General features: G+C 45.1%; 2 protein-coding genes across 8 annotated transcripts; both read right to left on the bottom strand.

The window, feature by feature from the left end:
- Positions 1-99: 99 nt before the first annotated feature.
- Positions 100-12,521, bottom strand: ATAT1 (alpha tubulin acetyltransferase 1). 7 transcript variants are annotated; one of them, XM_039220548.1, is made up of 13 exons: positions 12,398-12,521; positions 11,914-11,974; positions 11,702-11,793; positions 11,522-11,582; positions 11,291-11,404; positions 10,994-11,095; positions 5,761-5,806; positions 5,573-5,641; positions 3,932-4,003; positions 3,518-3,761; positions 922-1,001; positions 787-829; positions 100-454 (listed from the first exon to the last, which is right to left on the bottom strand). In XM_039220548.1, the coding sequence occupies exons 1-13, from the start codon at positions 12,502-12,504 to the stop codon at positions 280-282; spliced, it is 1,266 nt and encodes a 421-aa protein (XP_039076479.1). In that variant the 5' UTR covers positions 12,505-12,521; the 3' UTR covers positions 100-279. The 7 variants fall into 7 exon arrangements, with proteins under 7 accessions (XP_039076479.1, XP_039076477.1, XP_039076480.1 ...); XM_039220546.1 differs by having other exon boundaries at positions 787-1,001; XM_039220549.1 differs by lacking the exon at positions 12,398-12,521 and adding an exon at positions 12,227-12,385 and having other exon boundaries at positions 787-1,001.
- A 501-nt stretch (positions 12,522-13,022) lies between these two features.
- MRPS18B (mitochondrial ribosomal protein S18B) lies at positions 13,023-20,253 on the bottom strand. Its single transcript, XM_039220557.1, has 7 exons — positions 20,145-20,253; positions 18,898-19,006; positions 18,683-18,780; positions 18,488-18,556; positions 17,108-17,174; positions 14,176-14,235; positions 13,023-13,604 (listed from the first exon to the last, which is right to left on the bottom strand). Exons 1-7 carry the CDS (start codon positions 20,220-20,222, stop codon positions 13,309-13,311), a joined length of 777 nt encoding a protein of 258 aa, XP_039076488.1. The 5' UTR covers positions 20,223-20,253; the 3' UTR covers positions 13,023-13,308.
- Between the last annotated feature and the right edge of the window lie 6 nt (positions 20,254-20,259).

Here is a 20,259-nt window from a genome sequence, read left to right as displayed (position 1 = left end):
GCTTACGCAAAAAGCTGGGCGATGTTGGGCCTGAACCAGGTGCAACAAAGAACAAGGGGTGGGACTGAAATAACGACAATTTAGTTTTTTTAGTAGCTCTTGTGATAATACTTTTATTGCTCTGGTTAAAAATAAAATACAAATGACTTGGCACTGGTAAGAAAGCCTGTTGAATGAATGAAAGAATTAATGAATACATCCATCCATCATGAGTGCAGGCTTTCGCTACCTCCTGTAGTGAGAAATTATACAGACTTTGAAAGTGAGAATGGGTTGCGGTCACCAAGGCCTGGTGCTGCGACGGTCCTGCAAGTTTCGAATGAACCTGGCGTTGAACATGTCCCCACCCATTGTCCAGGACTGAGCTGGTAGGGTCTGGGCCTGTGGAGGAACTGTGTGTGTGAGTTCCTCCCCAGACCCATCTTGTGACAAGACCTGCTCCTCGCTGGCACACCTGATAGGTGAGAGGGAGATGGAAAGTGGGTTAAACGGGTAGCAGAATGGCAATTAAGATCAAGGACTCTTCAAGGTCTGTCTGGCCCTGATGTAGAGGAGGACACATGATGGAGTATGAGGCTGAAACCGTTAGTGCTATGTCTAAATTTGAAACCCCCTAGTGCAGAATGTAAGCACGAGTTGAACCTATGGGGTAAAGAGGGTTTAAGGATGTTAGGTAGAACAATTTGTGGGAGGAACTGGTGTTCAAAGGAGAAAGTAGCTGAGAGTGGTGTTAGGAAAGGAGTCAGAGGTGGTGGGAGGCTGGCAGAGGAAGGGCTCAGACCTCACCTATTCTCTGTTTCCTGTTCCCCCTGCTTCCATTCTTGGTTGCCTGTGGAAACACCAGGCATGTGCATGGGAAGGCTGGAGTAGGCAGTGAATATGGTCTACTTGATTTGAGGATAAGGAGGGATGAATACTTACCTGTATTGGGGGATGAGGAATTCAGTCCCCCATGGCGGCTGTAGCAGCAGCTTTGGGCTACCAGCCCTGGGGGAGCCCCCCTGTAGAAGAAATGGGAGATGATGGGGAAGAGGCTACAGGAAGAAAGATGAGTGGGTATGGAGGAGGAATTAGAATAGAGAAAGGAAAGGAATAGTACAGGAAAAGGCCAGAGGGGTAATTATCATTCCTATGGAGTTTTAGTCTAAGCCGTGCTTCAGAAAAGGGGAGGAAGCTCATTTTATACCCCAAGATTTTCTGGAGCAATCCTAGTTTGCTGTAGTCTTAGCTAGTTGAGGTAATGTGTTAAAAATAAGGCTAAATGTGATTCAAGTTAAGTCAGAAAACCAGAGTCACATATAAGCAAAAAAAAATTTTGTTAGACCAGATGCCCTGGTATTTGATTACTATAATTATAGGATATGCCAGACCAGAGGGAGATAAGGAGTGACAAGGCTTAATTTAAGAGGAAAAGGAATTGTACTGAGAGGTCCAAGGGTGAGAGAGAGAGCAGGAAACCAAAATGGGAAGAGGAATCCAGGGAAGAGTCCAGAGACAATGAGTAGGTCTTAAAGATGCTCACAAATCTTGACATCTCAGCAATGGCTGGCCTACACAAAAGGGTAGAGATCACTGGGGAGAGCTGAGGTTTCTGGAGGGAATGGGGAATAGATCCAGAAGCCTACACAGAGGGATCCAGTGACTACATGAACAGGAGACAGACTCTGCAGAAGATCCAGCAGATCTCAGAGATAAGGAATATGAGAGGGACAGAGGTCCAGAGATCCCAAGTAAAAAAACGGGTGACACACAAATGAGGCTGAGACCTGAAGTTTGGTTTTGTTGGGGTTTTTTTTTTACTTTTTTTTTCATTGAAAATGTCCATTTAAAAAACACAAAAGAATGCAATTTTATTCAGACCAGCACGGAAAAGGGGAAGGAAAAGGAGTGAGTTGGGAGAGAGGGAGATCCTGCTCCCAAGTACTGGGATGGGGGAACACATTTGGGAATAACCTTATCTACCACACATTCAGAAAGTAGGGAGGGGGAAGGATGTTCCATACCCTGGGTATGGAGCAGGGAAGGTTCTTGCTATGGAAGAAAGAAAGGAAGTCCAGAGGAAGAGTTCCCCCATCATCTCAAGACAATCTCACAAGACAGGTATATATCAGCGTCTAGTTACTGGGGAGAGATGTATACCAGAGGGGATCCCAGGAGCTAACAGATACTTGAGACTCAGGGCCTATTTTCTGAAACATGGCTAAGAGTGATCACAGGGTGCTCAATAGGATCTACTGCCAAGAAATAAACTCCCTCACAGAATCTGGATTTGGGGGAAGTGATGTTATCTTCACAGGTGTGGGGAGTCTTTAGAGCCTCAAAGCAGACATCAGCTTGGGAGTTCCCAATACATACACAGAACATAGGGAGATTTAGAGTTTGGCAATGTTGAGTGGATCCCTTTGGGGAGCTGGTAAGACCCTGTCCTGTATCACTGAGCTGCTCTGAAGCAGAGCTCATTGGTTGGCTTCAGCAGGCTGTGAAGATAAGTGTGGCAGGCAGCACAAAGCAGTATTAGAGCCACCAATAACACTGTAGAAGGACTATGGGATTTATTCCATGGACATGACTCCTTAAAAGTTTCCCTGGCAGAGGAGGCCCTTCAACATTCTATGGTGTTCTAGAGTCTAACACAGCAAGCAAAAATGTGCTTCTCTGGATAATCAGTATGAACCACCCAACCAAAGGATCTGGGCAGCAAATCAGGCTGTCTGTGGGAGTGTTCAGAGCCCACTTAGGAAAGAAAGTGTGCTTTCTACAGTAAGAAAAGCTACAAAGTACTATGCCATGTAGGACCCTGACAACACTGTTGCCCAAGAAAGTAGAAGAGGGAATCCTATGAGCTCTGCCAGGTTCCACTGGAACCTGGGGACTACAATGGAAGAGTGGGTCTGGGGTTCTCAGGAGAGGGGGCTCTGCCCACCCCAGGTCTCCCAAGGAGGGGAAGGGTAGCTGTCAGTATCGACTCTCATCAGAGCGGGGAAGAGAGCTGAGGAAAGGTGTTATGGACAGGAGAAAGGGAAAGGGAAAATGGGGGAGAGAGAAAAACAGAAAGAGAAGTCAGAAGTGAAGAGAAAGCTAGGGGGAGCAATCAAGGAGATACCCACTCGGCCTGCTAGAATGGGCTCCTGCCATACAAAGCACTAACATGAGGCGAGTGGCTCCCCAAACTGTCACACTGCATCTTCCCAGTAAGTATTAAACCAAGATTTCCCCGATTTGACTCTGTTCCCCCCACCCAATGGATCTGTGTTCTTCCTTCCTACTGTCTCTCACTTTAAAACTAGAGTCCCTAAACTCCATATAAAGTACCATTCTGCTCCTTCATTTATTTCCATACCACTCCTACCACTCCATACCACTCTGTCCCAATATATTCTTATCAAAAGGTTTCAGACCTCTCCAATCCACATGTCCTATTGCTTCACATCTCTGGTGGATTCAAACTGGCCTTTGCCATTTCTAACACCCTCTTTGACAGTTTTGAGTCTCCCTAATCCTCCCTAACTCCTATTACCTGGTGCGGCGACGCTGGGCTGGGCTGCCCCCAGGGTCAGTAGCAAGCAGAAGGCGGGCAGTAGGGTGTGGGGGGCAGAGGCGCAGAGAACGCAGCAACTCCTGCTCTGGCACAAAGGGGCGGAGGGGACCCCGTTCTGGTGAGTTTCCCAGGCTGCTGGAGCGGGGGGGTGGGTGGGCTGGAGGCGCAGCACGGCGAGGGGCCCTGTTTAGGGGCCAAGGAGGCTCCACAGCTACTTTCAGAACTGGCAAGAGGGAAAATACAGACCATGATAGAGAAGGAAAAAAAAAAAAGAGGGAAGAGCATGATGACAGCAAAGATTCGGGTAGAAAAAAGAGAACTCAGCCTTTAGAGAGAACTAACCCTTCCCCTGGATTAAGGCCCCCAAGCCCAGCCACCCTAACCCAGTCTTACATTCTCGGTCACTAGAGGAGTATGGCTTAATGTCTCCTTCTGCTCTCTTGGGTGGCAGCTTTCTTGCTGGAGCTGTCATTGGAGAAGACACAGGCAAAGCAAGCATTAGGAAACATACTTAGCACCCCTCCTCCCGGCTGCTACCCCCATGACCCCAAACCTCTACTCCCTGACACCGCAGTTCCTCCCAGGGAAGGAGAGTTCAGCTCCATCACAGAAGCAGCTATGTGGCAATGCTTTCACATCAAGAGGGAATTCAGGGAAAATGCTGGAGCATTTTTGAGGGGAGCCACAAGGAGTAGGCCCAAAGTGCAGAGTTGGGGGAAAAGACCCAGGGGAAGATTCTGGGGCCTGGGAGATGCAGGAGAAGGGTGGCTAAGGGAGGTGAGCTCTTACTGTCAGTGGGTGCTGTCAGGCCCCCCTGGGATTCTGGGGCAGTAGAATGGTCCCAGCTGGGCCAACGAGGACCCCAGGTCCCTCTAGATGAGATGGACAAAGCCCTTGGTTAATTAGGAATTGCTCTGGAGAGGCCAGGGGAGGTTGGGGTGGGGGCAGAACCTCTCCTCCTGGTGCAAAAATGGGACGACTTAAGTTTTTAGGAAAAACAAACAAAAGTGTGAGGAGAAAACAAAGACATCTGGGAGTTAGCGGAGTAAATGGGAAGCTAACATATTATCCAAAGCTCTGCTTCCTGTGCTCTTACTTTTCTATTTGTTCCCTCCCTTTCCCTCTCCAGAGGTTCTCTATCATGTGTGGCAAATGAGAGACTTCTCAACAAATCTACTTAGGCTTTATCTGTGCTCCCCTCCCCTGTGGAGCTTGGTCTTCACTGTCCTTGTTGATTCTCACTCCTTCTTACAGCCTGTAAGTCAGCAGGAGCCAAGATGGGGGAAGCCTTGGCAAGCAAAGCGACCCATGGATATGAATCGCCTCCCAGTGCCTGACACTAGTCAAAACTAGTAACTGGTAACAGACTGTTCTCTGGGTGGTTGCTACTCCCTTTCCTGACCATGGAGGAGGTGAGAGCTAGCCACAAAGCCAGCTCAGCAAGAGAGCACTTCTTTGCAAGCTGTGCTTCTCTACCTGTGGGAGGCAGCGAGGAAGAGGGAGGAGTGGGGCCTAAACTGGCAAGGAGCATGTGTGTATAATGGAATGGGGAGACTGGTCAGCATTTCAGTACCTCCTAGGTTTGGTTTCTCCAGATTAATTTCATTAGTTGGCTGGAAATAATAAATTCTGAGCATTATTTTTTTTAAACTAATATATACATTTAAACTTTGGACCATTCATGTCATTATTCTATGACTGGAAATGAAAGGGCTGACTACATTTGACTGACAGAAACCTAAGGGGTTTGCAAAGGAATGTGACTCTGGCCTATTTTGATGGACCTAAAGGAGCAAGTACTCTATCAATACCAATCCTCAAACAGGGTCCCAGTGAACTCATTTGGTTAAAAATTCTAACAAACCTAAGATGCACTAAGCTCACAATGGAAAAGGAATATGGGTAACAATTGCTGGAGACTTCGGCTGCTTTAGAATTCTCCCAAATTGCCCACAATTGCACTCTGCTCCCTGTGGCCTCCAGAGGAACTAGCCACCATGGCCCTACACTTCTACGCATTCACTGCAGCTTTACCAGTGGGTGTAGGATCAACCACAGCAGCACGAGAATGTCGAGATGCTCTCAGGGAGGGAGCAGGGGGCCCTGTGAGGAAGGAAGCGGTGGTGCCCCTCAGTGAGGGGGCCAGTGGGATCAAGAATCCACCTCTTTCCTTCCCCTCACCCCATCTACTTGGCCAACACACACAAGTTGAGAAAACTTACGGTGCTGATGGGCAAAGAAGCCTTCAAAGATCACAAAGTTGTTGACCTATAAGATGAAACAAGTGAAATATAGTTGTCCATTCAGCCATTCAGCACTACTTGGGTACAGAACTTGTCCAAAAACAAAACAAAACAAAACAAAAAGAACATAGCCAGTCTTCCTGTCCTTGTTGACAAGCTCAATCAAAAACTCATACCCTGATAAGCTGATCCTAAAAGTTGATATAGAATTATAAAAGACCTCAAATAGCCAAGACAATCTTGGAGGATTCACTTACTGATTTCAAAACTTTCTACAAGGTATGGTAATCGAAATGATATGGAAGAGGCCTAAAGATGGACAGAGAGACTAATGGAATGAATAGAGTCCAGAAATAAACCCGTGTGTTTATGGTCAAATAATTTCCAACAAGGATGCCAAGATGATTTGATGGGGGAAAAAGCAGCTTTTCAACAAATGGTGCTTGGCATTCTGGAAAACATTATGGAGGTTCCTCAAAAAATTAAAAATAGAACTATACTATGATCCAGCAATTGCACCATTAGGTATTTACCTAAAGGATATAAAAATAGATTCAAAGGGGAACATGCACCTCGATGTTTATAGTAGCACTATCGACAAGAGTCCAACTATGTAAAGAGCCCAAGTATGTGTGTGTGTGTGTGTGTGTGTGTGTGTGTGTGTGTATAAAATGGTATATCTATAATGGAATATTAGCAAGCCATCAAAAAGGATGAAATCTTGCCATTGTAGCAATGTGGATGGAGCTCGAGTGTATTATGCTAAGTGAAATAAGTCAGAGAAAGACAAATACCATATGATTTTACTCATATATAGAATTTAAGAGACAAAACAAATGAACATATGAGAGTGGGGAACAAACCATAGAGATTCTTTCGCTTTTTAATTTTTTTCAAGCTTTATTTATTTTTTTTGAGAGAGAGAAAGTGTGCATGAGCAGGGGAGGGGGAGAGAGAGAGAGAGAGAGAGAGAGAGAGAGAATCCTAAGCAGGGTCTGTGCTGTCAGTGCTGGAACTCACAAACCCTGAGATCATGACTTAAATCAAAATCAAGAGTCAGATACTTAACTGACTGAGCCACCCGGGTGCCCCAAGAGACCTCAAAGATAGATAACAAACTGAGGGTTGATGGAGGGAGGTGGATGGGGGATGAGCTAGATGGGTGATGATTATTAAGCAGGGTACTTGTTATGATGAACACCAGGCATTGTATGTAAGAGACGAATTGCTGAATTCTACTCCTGAAACCAATACTGCATTGTATGTTAACTAGAATTTATAAAAATTTGAAAAGAAAAAACAAAACAAAAAATGGTGCTTGGACAACTGAATATTCACATGCAAGATAATGAATGTGGGCCTACACCTCACACTAGATGAAAATAACTTTAACTGGGTCAAAGATCTCAATTTATTTATTTTTTTTAAAGAACATATATTTATTTTTGAGAGACAGAGAGAGACAGACTATGAGCTGGGGAGAGGCAGAGAGAGGCAGACACAGAATCTGAAGTAGATTCCAGGCTATGAGTTGTTAGCACAGAGCCCAATGCAGGGGTCGAACTCACAAATCGTGAGATCATGACCTGAGCCAAAGTTGGACACCTAACTGACTGAGCCACTCAGGTGTCTCATCAATTTATTTTTTAATTTTAAAGTTTGTTTATGTATGTATGTATGTAATCTCTGCCAGTCAGTTAAGCATCCAACTTCAGGTCAGGTCATGATCTCACAGTTCATAGGTTCGAGCCCCATGTTGAGATCTGTGCTGACAGGTCAGAGGCTAGAGCCTGCTTCGGATTTTGTGCCTCCCTCTCTCTCTCTGCCCCTCCCCTGCTCACATTTTGTGTGTGTGTGTGTCTCTCTCTCAAAAATAAACAAATGTTTAAAAAATTAAAAAATAAAAAAGAGTGGGCACTGGGTTCAAATTATTGCTCTGCCACTTATTAGCTGTGTAAACTTGGTCAAGCTGCTCATCTGTATGAACCCAAAATGGGGTCAATAAAGATACCCATCTCAAAGAGATGTACAAAGATCAACTAAGATGATGCATGTAGACAGCACACAGAGGTCATGAATCATTATTTACAATAATTAATTATACTCTATAATGCTTTGGTCTACAGGTTACTTGAGTATGCCCAATATGGTATCCTTCTTCCACCACTCTTCACTGCCTCTTAATGGAACAATGTATTAGGGCAGGGCATTCTAAATATAAATAGATCCTGCCTATCTCCTGCCTTGACCCTGTCTATTGGCCCACCCTCCTCCTCCACCAGTAAGCACATGCACAGCATTCTGCCACACCAAACAGCCTGTAGTACCCTAAAAGGTAGCTGAATACCTCCTCTTTTGCTTATGCTGGTTCCTCTATATGAAATGCACTTTAGCTTGCCCGCTTCTGTCCCCATGACATTCACCTTTCAAGATTAAACTTAAGTTAAGCCTTCCTTTACCTACTCCCCACCCCAAGGTAGCATTCACCACCATGTCTTTATGCCTTCCTCTGTAAGCGCATCAATCAAATCATGTTAGTGGATTAATTGTCCATGCTCCTATCCAAGGTTAACCTATCAACCTAATCCCAACCCTTCCTGCCCATTCAATGACATTGTTTCAGCAATTCTCCCCATATTCTGACATCACATTTTCTCTCTATGGAGTCATTCTTATACTGCTGGTTTTTCCAAATGAAAACAGTTAACACTCTCTTAATCCACTTTCCCCTCTAGCTCTTGCTCTATTTCTTTGTTCCCCTTAAAGCAGTATTTATGGCCTATTCTTGCCATCTCCACTTCTCAGTCTCCTTAAACCCAATTCATCCAGGCTTCCACCCACCACCACTACACGAAAACCAATGGCCTCAGGCAACTCTAAATACAACAGTCACCTCTCAGGCCTCTTCTGACCTCACAGATCAGCTGCATTTGACTCTGTAAGCCATTTCGTCCTCTGGCAAAACATTTTCTTCACTGGCCTTCCAGATCACCCTACCTATAAATTTTCATCTACTTCACTAGTCACTCCTTGGTCACATGTGCTGGTTCTTCTCCTCCTCTGGTGATACCTCTTTAAAAAGTACCTAGGGGGGCACCTGGGTGGCTTAGTCGGTTAAGCGTCCGACTTTCGCTTAGGTCATGATCTCGGTTCGTGGGTTCGGGCCCCGCGTCGGGCTCTGTGTTGACTGCCAGCTCAGAGCCTGGAGCCTGTTTCAGTCTGTGACTCCCTCTCTCTCTGACCCTCCCCTGCTCACGCTGTCTCTCTCTCTCTCTCTCTCCTAGAAATAAACATTTAAAAAAAAAAAAAAGTACCTAGGGCACCTGGGTTGAACATCTGATTCTTGGTTTTAGCTCAGGTCATGATCTCATGGGTTCATGGGACCAAGCCCCATGGTGGGCTCTGTGCTGATAGCATGGAGCCTGCTTGGGATCTTGGGGGATTCTCTCTCCCTCTCTCTCTGCCCCTCCCCCATTCTCAGTTCTGTCTCTCTCAAAGTAAATAAACTTAAAAAAAAAAAAGTGCTCAAAGGCTCAAGTCCTTGAATCACTTTTCTTTTTATACTCACTCCTTGGTGAGTATAAAACCACTCCTATCTCATTGCTTTCAACACCCTATGTATGCTGAGACCTTTCTATTCCAAACCTCTTCTGTGGACTCCAGAGAATTACCCAATTGTCTACTCAACCTAGTTAATAAAATCAAAATGGGCTACTATTTGCCCCCAAAGCTGCTCCACGTACCATCTTGGTTATGTAAACTTCATACGTCTAATGGCTCAGGCTGAGTTTGGGATCATCCTTAACTCCTTCTTTCTCATTCTCCACAGATCATTTATTAGGAAATCTTACTTAACTTCAAAATATTTAAAATTTGACCACCCTTTACCCTCTCTAACGCTACCATCGCGGTTTGAGTCACCACCATTTTTCATCAGGATTGTTGCTTCCTAACTGGTCTGCTTGCTTCTATTCTTTGCTCCACTATTGCTATTCTTAACAGCCAAAGTGGTCTGGTCAAATCAGATTGTATCATCTCTCTGCTCAAACTCTTTCGATGACTCTCCTTTTTTCACTTAGAGCAAAAGCCAAAACTTTTGCAATACCTCTAAGGTCTGAAACGTTCTTCCTTGCTGCTTGATCTACCACACTCCCCTTCACTTGTGCTGCTCTAGCCACACCAGCCAATTCATTCATTCAGGCACATTCCCTATCTCATGGACTTTGCACTAGCCATTCCTTCTGCCTGGACGTCCTTTCCAGATATTACCTGACTCGTATTCTCTCTTCTTTTAAGTTACTGCTCAAATGGCACTTTCTCAGTGAGGCCTTCCTTGATGATCCCATTTAAATGTTTTAAAGTTTATTTATTTATTTTGCAAGAGAGAGTGAGCAGGGGAGGTGCATAGAGAGATGGAGATAGAGAGAATCCCAAGCAGCCAAATATGGAGCCCAACGCAGGGTATGAACTCACGAACCATGAGATCATGACCTGAGCCAAAACCAAGAATGGGATGCTTAACCAACTGAGCCGCCCAGGCGCCCCTGATTATCCCATTTAAACTTGCAACCCCATGCACTCCCATCCCCACATGGTACTTGCAAGCCTTCTCAATGGCTCTCCTCTTTCCAGAGCACTTATCATCAATCATACTACACAGTCATGTTATGGTTGTCTCCCCGATGAGAACATAAACTGCACAAGGGCAGAGACTTTTATCTGTTTTTTTGAATAAAGTATTCCTAGTGTGCAAAAGTGTGAAATGCCCAATAAATATTTGTTAAATGGACAGCATTAGTATATTATATTGTATTTACTTATACACAAACCACCTTCCCTATATTAAGCTAAAACGCCCCCAAAACAAGGAATATATATTACTCTGGGCCTTAATAAATACGGACTAACTAAAGGCTTGTGTAAAAACGAGGTGAAAATGAGCTATGTTTGGGGCACAAACATAATACTGTATATATAGAACAGCCAAATGAAAAATCAAAATACATGAAAGTGAACAGCTGCACAATGAAAAATGGTACCATAAAAAATGGGGGGGGGGCGTTTTAAGCTCTATGTAGAGCTTAGCTACATAGAAAGAATCCTATATATTGGGTAATAAGGAGTGCATGGAAGATGCCATTTCTTTGCCCCCCAATAATAAATAAATTCAATGGAAATGCTCAATGAGGATCTACCCTCTGAAGCCTCTAACCTGTGGGACTGTGGTCTCCAAGTTGTAATGTTTATTCAGGAACTTAAGCAGCTTCTGTGAGGGTCGGTCAATGGCCAGTTGGTGTGGTTCAACCCGCTCCTTCTGCAAAGAACAGGAGACTCAGAGTAGAAGGTTGGGAGAAAGCATGCCAACAGGAACCCAGAAGCCTGGGAAGGGAATAGAAGGATATGGGAACATGGCAGGCAGGAGGGTGGAAGTCAGGGCGTTTGGAAGGGGTCAGGGCAAAGGGGTCTTTGATCTCTGTTTTGGATGGACTGGTGAAAAGATAAAGGACACCTGCAACATATAGTGGAAGAGTTCTCGTCCATGGCCATGGCGTTGAAGTGACTCATGGATGTAAAAGTCCAGAATGCAAAGTGGTTCTACTTCATTGTGAGCCTCACGATCATCCTAAAAGGTAAAGAACAAATATCTTTTATGACAGACATTGTTGCAGCCTCCCAACATTCAGCACTTTCATTCTCAAATGCCAAGACATGTGAATTCTCAGCTTCCAGTAACACTCACCAGTACAAAGAGTTTCTTGTATCCAACTTTGAGGAAGCCAATAATGGCTCCTTTTCCAGCCCTGCAGGATGGGAAGAATAAAGAAACAAGCAAGTAACAGCTATCGGGAAAGTCAAAGAAGGGAGAAGGGCTGGGGTTGGAAGGAATAAAATATGGGATGGAAGGGCATTTGGCACTTACGGTCGTGCTGAAGTGTCTTTGAGCACATACATAACATGGCGGTTACTCTGCATCCTTGATGCACTGGTGATGGGAGCAGGAAGATGCTGGGCCTGCGGGAAAGATGACGACAGACTTTCTGCAAGTCCATTCCCAAGGAGCTAGGCCTCCCTTATCTACTGGCTCCAGAGAGATCCCCCCGCCCTTTTCTCCATCTAAAGACTCCCCAGTACCTTGGCAGAAGCCTTGCCCAGTTCATCTACAATGGTCATAATTTGCTGTTGCAGGTCAATACTACAAAAAGGAAACAAAGAGTCAGATACTCACTAAATTAGAGGGTTCTGGGAACCTTGGCCACAACTTCAACCCAGGTTCAGCACTTAAGAGTCTCTGACTTTATCTTTCCAAACTGATTTTCCACCCCACCTTTCTGGAACCCAGACTTCTGCCACACCTCTTTTCAGTACAGTACACTCCCTCTTTCCTGAGGTTATTGTGGCAAGCCTAAAGGTTTTGGTTAGATCATGCCAAAGAATGAAAGATTACAGATGCAGGTGCCGATTAACTCCACCAGGTCTAGGGTCAAAGGTCGCCAGAAGGGCAAGCCAGGACAACAAAAGGCAGAGCCACTAGTCAGTGAAAAGGGGGCGTGGTGCCTGGATCATTTTTCAAGAGAAACCAGTAGAGAAGGGCGCTGGAGCGGGTTTGAAATGTCACCGGGCCGGCGTTGTGGTTCCGGGTCGCCGGGCTGGGGGTCGCAGGTGCTGGTCCAGCACCGTGATCCGCTCCGGGAGCAGGGCGTCCACATCGAACGAGAACTCCATGGCCCATTGTGCGTGGCCAGACCCACCCCGCGCTACGTCACTTCCGCCCCTCCCTAAAGGGGGGTGGAGGGGGAGGAAGTGCTTCCGGGAACCTTTATTTTCCGGAGGTGGAGGGGCTCAGGTACCGCCCCTAGGGGCAGTACCAGCGTCCTGGCAGCCGGCCCTGGAGAAGCTGTTCTTCCCCAGGCCAGTCAGTCCCTTAGCAACGCCTCTCCCCCACCCCCACAGACCACAGAGCAAGGGCCATAGCAACGCATTTTTTCCTAGCCTAAAGTCTCATTTTCCAACCTTTAACATCCCCCGCCCCGTAAACAGCTAGGTATGCTGGGAACACTAACGCAGAACTGGGCACAGAAGGCCAGAAAGGAGATCATGACAGAATAGCCCAACTGCTCATTTCTGGTGGCTCCTGTTTCCAAGAGTCACTGGTTGGTCTGGCTCAAGCCTCACCACTCCTCTCCCCACAGCAGCACCCATTCCTCCCACACAAATGGCATTAATTTGAAACTCAGCCCAGAAACAGGAGATACAGCTTTATTGTGGAAAAGTTGAGTTAGCAGAAGTCTGAAGCAGTAACACAATGTTTAGCCTATCTATTTACAATATATAGGGGTTGGGGCTTCCCATACACATCTGTCCTGCCCTCCCTAAGCCTCAAATTTATGTATTCCCTTCAACAGCAATCATTTCTTTTCTTGGGCCCTGGGCCTGCCATTGGCCACAAACAGACACAACTCTCTAAAGTGAAATCCCATCATGCAATTTTTATGTACTATCTCTTAATCCCTTCCCGGTCTACAGCTCCTACAGAGTACTCTGGGGGCTCTCCTGCTCAGTGGAGGAGGTGTCAGCTGGGGTTGTGAGAGAAACCTCGGGCATTGATTCAGGTGGGGGACCACTCTCTTCTAGGAGATGACTCTGATAGAGGCGTCGAAGGCGGGACAGCTCTCTCTCTGGTGGCTGTTTCCAGCTATACCATGGGTACCAGGGGTCGCCTGACACCAGGGTGGGGGCTGGTGGAGTAGCACTCACAGCTCCATGAGAAGTACTGAAGTCAAAGTCTCGAGGTTCAACCTGAGGAATGTGGTAACTGAGGAGACCTAAGGGATTAAAAAAAGAGAAGTGAAGGAAGGAAGCAAGGAGAGTAGTTCAGGTTAAGACAATAAGTAAAATGACATATAAAGGTAGGAAAGAACCAGAGAGCCACTAGGTACATTTACGCATGCTGTGCACTGCACAAAGGCAACTGGCCAAGGCGGCAATGTAGACTGACATACTTACTGCCTGGGCTTTTGCCTGCCAAGGTGTGCAGCCCTGCACCAGGGCTATAAGGGTACATCTGCCCTAGCAGAGGCAATTTAATTTTTTTAAGTTTCTGCGAAGGTGTCTTGGAGCCCAGGGCCAGAGAGTTATACAAAGATCCTCTATGATCTATCTCCAGCATTGGGACCAGTAGTTAGGAAAGAGAAAGGAAAGAGGAAGAATAGGAAACAGGAAAAGGACAAAATAAAAGACTCAGGAGGGAAAAAGGGACAGTGGAGTGAAAAGATTTTTGGGAAGAGCATGTTGGGTGACACCTTCTCAGATAGGTAGCATTTATATCTGCCCTCCAGCCCTAAATCAACTTCTTTATAGCTAACAAAACTGCACTGTGCCCATTCTCATGCTCACCATGATTCCTGGCTTTCTGGATGGCCTGGGTCAACTTCTTGTGTTGTTTCATACATACCCCTAGAGGAAGAAAAAGAGATTACCTGGTGCTTGCTCTAAAAAGCACAGTACAAAAAGTATACAGCTACTTCTATATGGTGATAAAGAGCTGGGTTTGAAAAATTTGCTTTACCTAATAATCCCAGTTCCCTGACCTCTCAATGGGCCTTAGTTTTACCATCTATCCAATGGAAAAATCCCCCCTTTCTGAGAGCTGAGATGAAGGCTTTTAGGAGGGTCTAACCACCACAGAAAAGCCGTTTAATGGTAAAACCTCCATGACAGCAGAACACAATTCAAAGGCTAAGTGTGGTTAATTAAAGATTTGGATTGGACAATCCAGAGAATCAGTAAATCAAGGAAGAAAGGGGCATACTTGAGTGGCTCAATCTGTTAAGCATCTGACTTCATTTTGGCTCAGGTCATGTTCTCAGGTCTGTGAGATCAAGTCCCACATTAGGCTCTCCACTGAGCATGGAACCTGCTTGGGATTCTTTCTCTCCCTCCCTCTCTCTGTCCCTCCCCCGCTCACTCTCACTCTCTGAAAATAAATAAACTTAAAGGTGTCCCAATCTGGAGAAGGTGATCTGAAAGAGTAGCAAAATAGTCCCTTTAACTTTCTATAGCTTGACTACAACACTCCTCTTTAAAACTCCCTGACAGAACCCTCCTACACTGTTGGTGGGAATGTAAACTGGTACAGCCCCTCTGGAAAACAGTGTGGAGGTTCCTCAGGAAACTAACAATAGAACTCCCTTATGACCCAGCAATAGCACTGCTAGGAATTTACCCAAGGGATACAGAAATGCTGAGGCATAGGAGCACATGTACCCCAATGTTCATAGCAGCACTCTCCACAATAGCTAAAACATGGAAAGAGGGGCGCCTGGGTGGCTTAGTCGGTTAAGCGTCTGACTTTCGCTTAGGTCATGATCTCGCGGTTCGTGGGTTCGAGCCCCGCGTCGGGCTCTGTGCTGACTGCCAGCTCAGAGCCTGGAGCCTGTTTCAGTCTGTGACTCCCTCTCTCTCTGACCCTCCCCTGCTCACGCTGTCTCTCTCTCCTAGAAATAAATAAAAAATATTTAAAAAAATAAAAAAAATAAAAATAAAACATGGAAAGAGCCTAAGTGTCCATCAACAGATGAATGGATCAAGAAGATGTGGTTTATCTATACCATGGAATACTACATGGCAATGAGAAACAATGAAATCTGTCCATGTGTAGCAACATGGATGGACCTGGAGGGTGTTATGCTGAGCGAAATAAGTCAGGCAGAGAAGGACAAATATCATATGTTTGCACGTATAGGAGGATTAGGAGGAACTTGACGGAGGAACAAGGGGGAGAAGGGCGGAAATGGTGGGGGAAAGGGAGAGAGGCAAACCATGAGAGACTCTTGAATGCTGACAAAAACTGAGGACTGATGGATGTGGGGGGGAGGGGGGGATGGGCATGGAGGAGGGCACTTTGGGGATGAGCACTGAGTGTTATGTAGAAACTAATTTGACAATAAACTATTTGTAAAATAAAAAAAATAAAATAAAAAAATAAAAAATAAAAAAAAATAAAACTCCCTGACAAACCAAACTCCACTGATCACGCTGCCATCCCCAAAATGGTGGATTCAGATTAGTTTTGCAAATTTATCTTGCTTTAGAGCAAGGGTTGGCAAAATTTTTGTGGTAGGCCACATAAATTTTAGACTCTGCAGGTCCTACAGTCTCTGTCTCAGCTACCTAACTCTGCCCTTTTAGTTTGAAAGCAGTTGCGGATAATATGAAAATAAATGGACACAGCAGTGAGCCAGATCTGGCCTGTGACGATCGTTAAAGAAACAGACAGAACCTTGAATTGTTAGGATTACAATTCCAAATTTGGGAGAGCTAGAGCTAATTGGGTCATCGGTGTCAAAAAAAACTTTTATGCAGTCAATTTATCAGAGTTATCTCCAAGAAGAGAGTGGTCCCCTACTTGAGTTAATGCCTGAGGCGAAATGCCCCTTACAATCCCAGATGAAGCCTCCTCCACTGAGCAGGAGAGCCCCCAGAGTGCTCTGTAGGAGTTGTAGACCGGAAAGGGATTGAGAGATAGCGCCTAAAAATTGCATGATGGGATTTCCCTTTGAAAAATTTTTTAATGTTCATTTATTTAAAATTTTTTAATGTTTACTTATTTTTGAGAGACAAGAGAGACAGAGCACGAGCAGGGGACGGGCAGAAGAGAGAGACACACACACAGAATCCAAAGCAGGCTCCAGGCTCCGAGTATGAGCACAGAGCCTGATGCGGGGCTCGAACCCACAAACTGCAAGCTCATGACCTGAGCCAAAGTCGGCCGCTTAACCAAGTCACCCAGGTGCCCCACTGTTCATATATTTTTGAGAGAGAGACAGAGCATGAGCACAGGAGATGCAGAGAAAGAGGGAGACACACAATCCGAAGTAGGCTCCAGGCTTTGAGCTGTCAGCACAGAGCCCGATGCAGGGCTTGAACCCACAAACTGAGAGATCATGACCTGAGTGGAAGTCAGACACCCAACCAACTGAGCACCCAGGTGCCCCGGGATTTCCCCTTGGAGAGTTGTGTCTGTTTGTGGCCAATGACAATCAATTCTTAAAAAAGCAGAGACTCTACAGAAAAGAGATAATCACCATCACTTATCTTCTAAGAGCTATGTTTAGATAGTTTACTTACATTGGTACTTGCTTGTATCTTTTGTCCACACATAATTGCTTTAGCATGTGAGTATTTCCATTAAGGCAAGATTTCCAAGAACATTCAATCACACTTTTTATGCCATATGTAGGAACCACCAAATACCTGTTGTGTGACTGGATAAACAAGAGTGCTCCAAAGAAAAGCTATTCAGTGGTGACAGGGATGATGGGCTAACCTGTGTACGGAGCATGAAAGATGACACCCGTGTGGGCACAGACAAATTGTTCCAAGAGCTTCACATTCTGTGGGGGAAAGTGGTAGGGAAACATCAGAGACGACAGGGAGAGCACCAAGACCTTGAGAGACTGGAAGTGCACAATCCCTACACATGTGCCCAGACACCTTTAACTCCTCCGTGTCACTCCAGGTGTTACCCTCCGTCATGTCCCAGTTTTATCCCCATCACTTTGCTGAACACATTCTTGAAAACTCCAGAAAACGTTTCTCCTTTCTTGGCCTTCTAACCATTTCATGTGTACACTCTACATTCTGTCACTGAGACTCCCTTAGAATCCTTTCCTGCAGGGGTTAGGTTCTAAAATCAGCCTTTCATGAAAAAAATTTGGGGATAGTCAGTTGGCAATCCCTGAAATCATCAAGAAAATATGTGTTGTAATGCAATACTAACGTAACAACGGCATACTATACATAACATGTATTTACTAAGAACAATTTTACAGTTTTAATTACGTAGAATGCCTCTCAGCCAGCAGATCACAGAAGATAACGTTCAAGGAAAAAAAGAGATAGATTTGGGGAGTAAAAGAGCAAGCAGAATCATGTGAACTGTTCAGTCTGTAATCTTTGTCTCTTCCTTAGTCATGTAACGGATTCTACACTGTATACATCTGGTTATGTTCTCTTTTTATAACCAATTGTACACGTTTGAAATTGAGATGCTATCTATCTTGGGACTAACTTTTCCACAACTGTGTCAGAAGGGACCGAGAGCAGTCTGCTTACTGATACAAAAATTCCCTCCTCCCCTGATGACCATTCAGCTTCTGCTCTAATACCTGCATTACAAGCTCGGAAGAGCATTTTTCCCATTATTATTTTTATATGGTTTTTGAACTCTTTAGGGAGCAAGTTCTGTCCTGGCAATAAAGGCTTTCTGAAAAATAATTAAGACTCTTATCTTGCTTCACGTATCTGCCCTCTAGCCCCAGTCTCAGCAAGCCACCAAACAACAAAACAAAATAAAAAAACAAAAACAAGAAACACAGGAAAAAACTAGCCCAATCTACTTGCCAACAATTGTGATGGATATATATATATTAATGAACCTTTGGTTTTGCTCTCCCATTAGAAATAGGCATTTTTCTGGCCTTACAATGTAGACTATAAATTTCACAGATAAGAGATGAAGCTTTTTAGTTTGATCCGCAATAAAGAACAAAAGGCTGAAGAGATTAATGTTTTTCTATTACTACAAAGTCAATGCAAAATGGACTACAGAGGTACTATATTATAAAGAAGAGTGGGACAACCGTGGTAATATCTCTGGCACTACAAAAAGGCTCCAAGTCCTCATTCTGAAGAAGATTCCTCTTACCCTAAAGTCGACATGCAGCTTGGGATCCCGGCAGATGGGGCAGGGATTCCCAGCAACTTTATCACCACGCTGTAGAGGAAAAAAACTGGTAGGTGAAGATGTTCAAAGTCCTATGAGAAAAGTACTGCTGCCATTGTCATTATGGCCTCCATCCACACTATACATTCCATCTATGTAACACCTTCAGAAACTCACAATACAAGTCTTTCGAGTTCGCTGAGGGGGTATGCCACCTTTGTGGTTTCGACGGTAGTCAGCCCACACAGGGTGAGAACCATAGCGATTCTGGTATTCTGAAATGAAAGACCACACAAGTTATTCCTAGGGGACAGGGGGAAGTGATAATAGAAATGTCTCTGTCCATTTATTTCAGACTCCATGTGATCCTCCCCTTTCCCATTTAGAGGTACCTTCTGAGTCCAGATATTTCCAGGGTTCATTCTTATAAGGAGTAATGGGATCTAGCGGGAAAGGACCTTCCTCAGGGGGGACTTTGGTGCAAAGAGTCTGGAGAGGAACCTATAAAAAGAGGGCAAAAAATGAGAAAAGAGTTCAAGAAAAGGACTGTATTGTTTCACTGCCCACATGTTAGCAGAAGGGGAATTCATGCCCACTGTACTTATGGAATATTGTAAGGATATACAGGGAAAGTAACATTTTTGTTAACGTAAAATTGGTATCATCAATCACTCTTCCTATCTTTGAATGGATCCTGAAGGAAAGACTAATGGGGAGGGTAACTAGGTTAGGTGACTGGGAAGCAGTCGTATTTGAGAAGACACTTGCTTTTGACAATGTACTGAGTCTAGTGGAGAAAAAGGAAAAGAAAGGAAGAGGGAGGATGTCTAAGTTCTTGGAAGGAAAATGCCTGGCAGGGAGAGGATGCATATGACAGAATCTCCAACCATTCTAATCGTGATTCATTAAATTGCCCAGTCTAATAAAATTTGAAGGTTTGAATGTTGATTCCATAAGTCAGAACAAACTTGAGTCCTAACGCTAGCTTTAAAGCTACCAGGGCTGTTATTAACTCCGTGGTGACTCCCGTCACCACTCCTCAGTCCCACCTTAGGGAGTGGCAGCTGTGCAAGCCTTCCTATCTCACCCTGCCCTACGAAGAACCTACCTTGCCCCATCAAGAACTTCCAATGTGGTGAGTACATGAGGATGGAGGAAAACCTCAGTCCAAATTAAAAAATAATAACTAGTTTAGTGAGAGAAAGAGAGCTAAGAAACTGGTCCCCAGGTCGTGAGAAGCATCCTGCCATCACCGGGAGATAGCACAGCAGGTAGAACTTAGTCTCCCTGAACCCAAAGTCACTCCAGAGAATCACAGATTTAAATACCACACGCATACTTAAGAGCTGGCTGTGTACGACCAAGAGCCCCAATCCTTCACCTAGTTCTTTAGCCGAGACGGTAACTTGGGAGAAAAGGGTGATACCTAACCCGGGCTCTTTGCCTCGGGCTGGAGACTAAAAAGCCGCGCGGCACCGAGGAGAGTGAGAAGGAAAGGGTGGTGGAAGCAGTGTTGCCCAGCCGGCCAAGGCGTAAGCACTTGGGAAGGTCTCCTCTCCTGGAGTCCCAGCGATGGAACGATAACCTAGAGAAACTATAACTAAGTTGCAGTTGTACAAAGTGTGCTCCAAGGAGTTACCTGAACCCTGTAGCCACCTCTAAAGAGCGAAATGCTAGGAAAGCGCCTTAGCAACGAACACGATATGGAGGCCGCCATCTTGACGTACGCCCAAAGCAAGAAAGGCGACTGCGCA

The sequence above is a fragment of the Hyaena hyaena genome, unplaced genomic scaffold, assembly GCF_003009895.1.
Source record: "Hyaena hyaena isolate Hyena2069 unplaced genomic scaffold, ASM300989v1 scaffold_906, whole genome shotgun sequence".
In the NCBI taxonomy this organism is placed as follows: domain Eukaryota; kingdom Metazoa; phylum Chordata; class Mammalia; order Carnivora; family Hyaenidae; genus Hyaena; species Hyaena hyaena.
The sequence above is the reverse complement of the archived record's forward strand: the minus strand, read 5'-3'. Positions and strand labels throughout refer to the sequence as shown.

What these genes read in the sequence shown, in the direction of transcription:
- ATAT1 (XM_039220546.1), bottom strand. Translation starts at nt 12,504, where the DNA reads ATGGAGTTCTCGTTCGATGTGGACGCCCTGCTCCCGGAGCGGATCACG. An exon ending in TGGAGACCACAGTCCCACAG is followed by an intron (nt 5,807 to 10,993) that starts GTTAGAGGCTTC and finishes TTCATCTTATAG; the next exon opens with GTCAACAACTTTGTGATCTT. An exon ending in GAACAGGAAACAGAGAATAG is followed by an intron (nt 455 to 786) that starts GTGAGGTCTGAG and finishes CTCACCTATCAG; the next exon opens with GTGTGCCAGCGAGGAGCAGG.
- MRPS18B (XM_039220557.1), bottom strand. Translation starts at nt 20,222, where the DNA reads ATGGCGGCCTCCATATCGTGTTCGTTGCTAAGGCGCTTTCCTAGCATT. An exon ending in GAGGTGGCTACAGGGTTCAG is followed by an intron (nt 19,007 to 20,144) that starts GTAACTCCTTGG and finishes CTCTTTTTATAG; the next exon opens with GTTCCTCTCCAGACTCTTTG. An exon ending in GAAATATCTGGACTCAGAAG is followed by an intron (nt 18,781 to 18,897) that starts GTACCTCTAAAT and finishes CTTTCATTTCAG; the next exon opens with AATACCAGAATCGCTATGGT.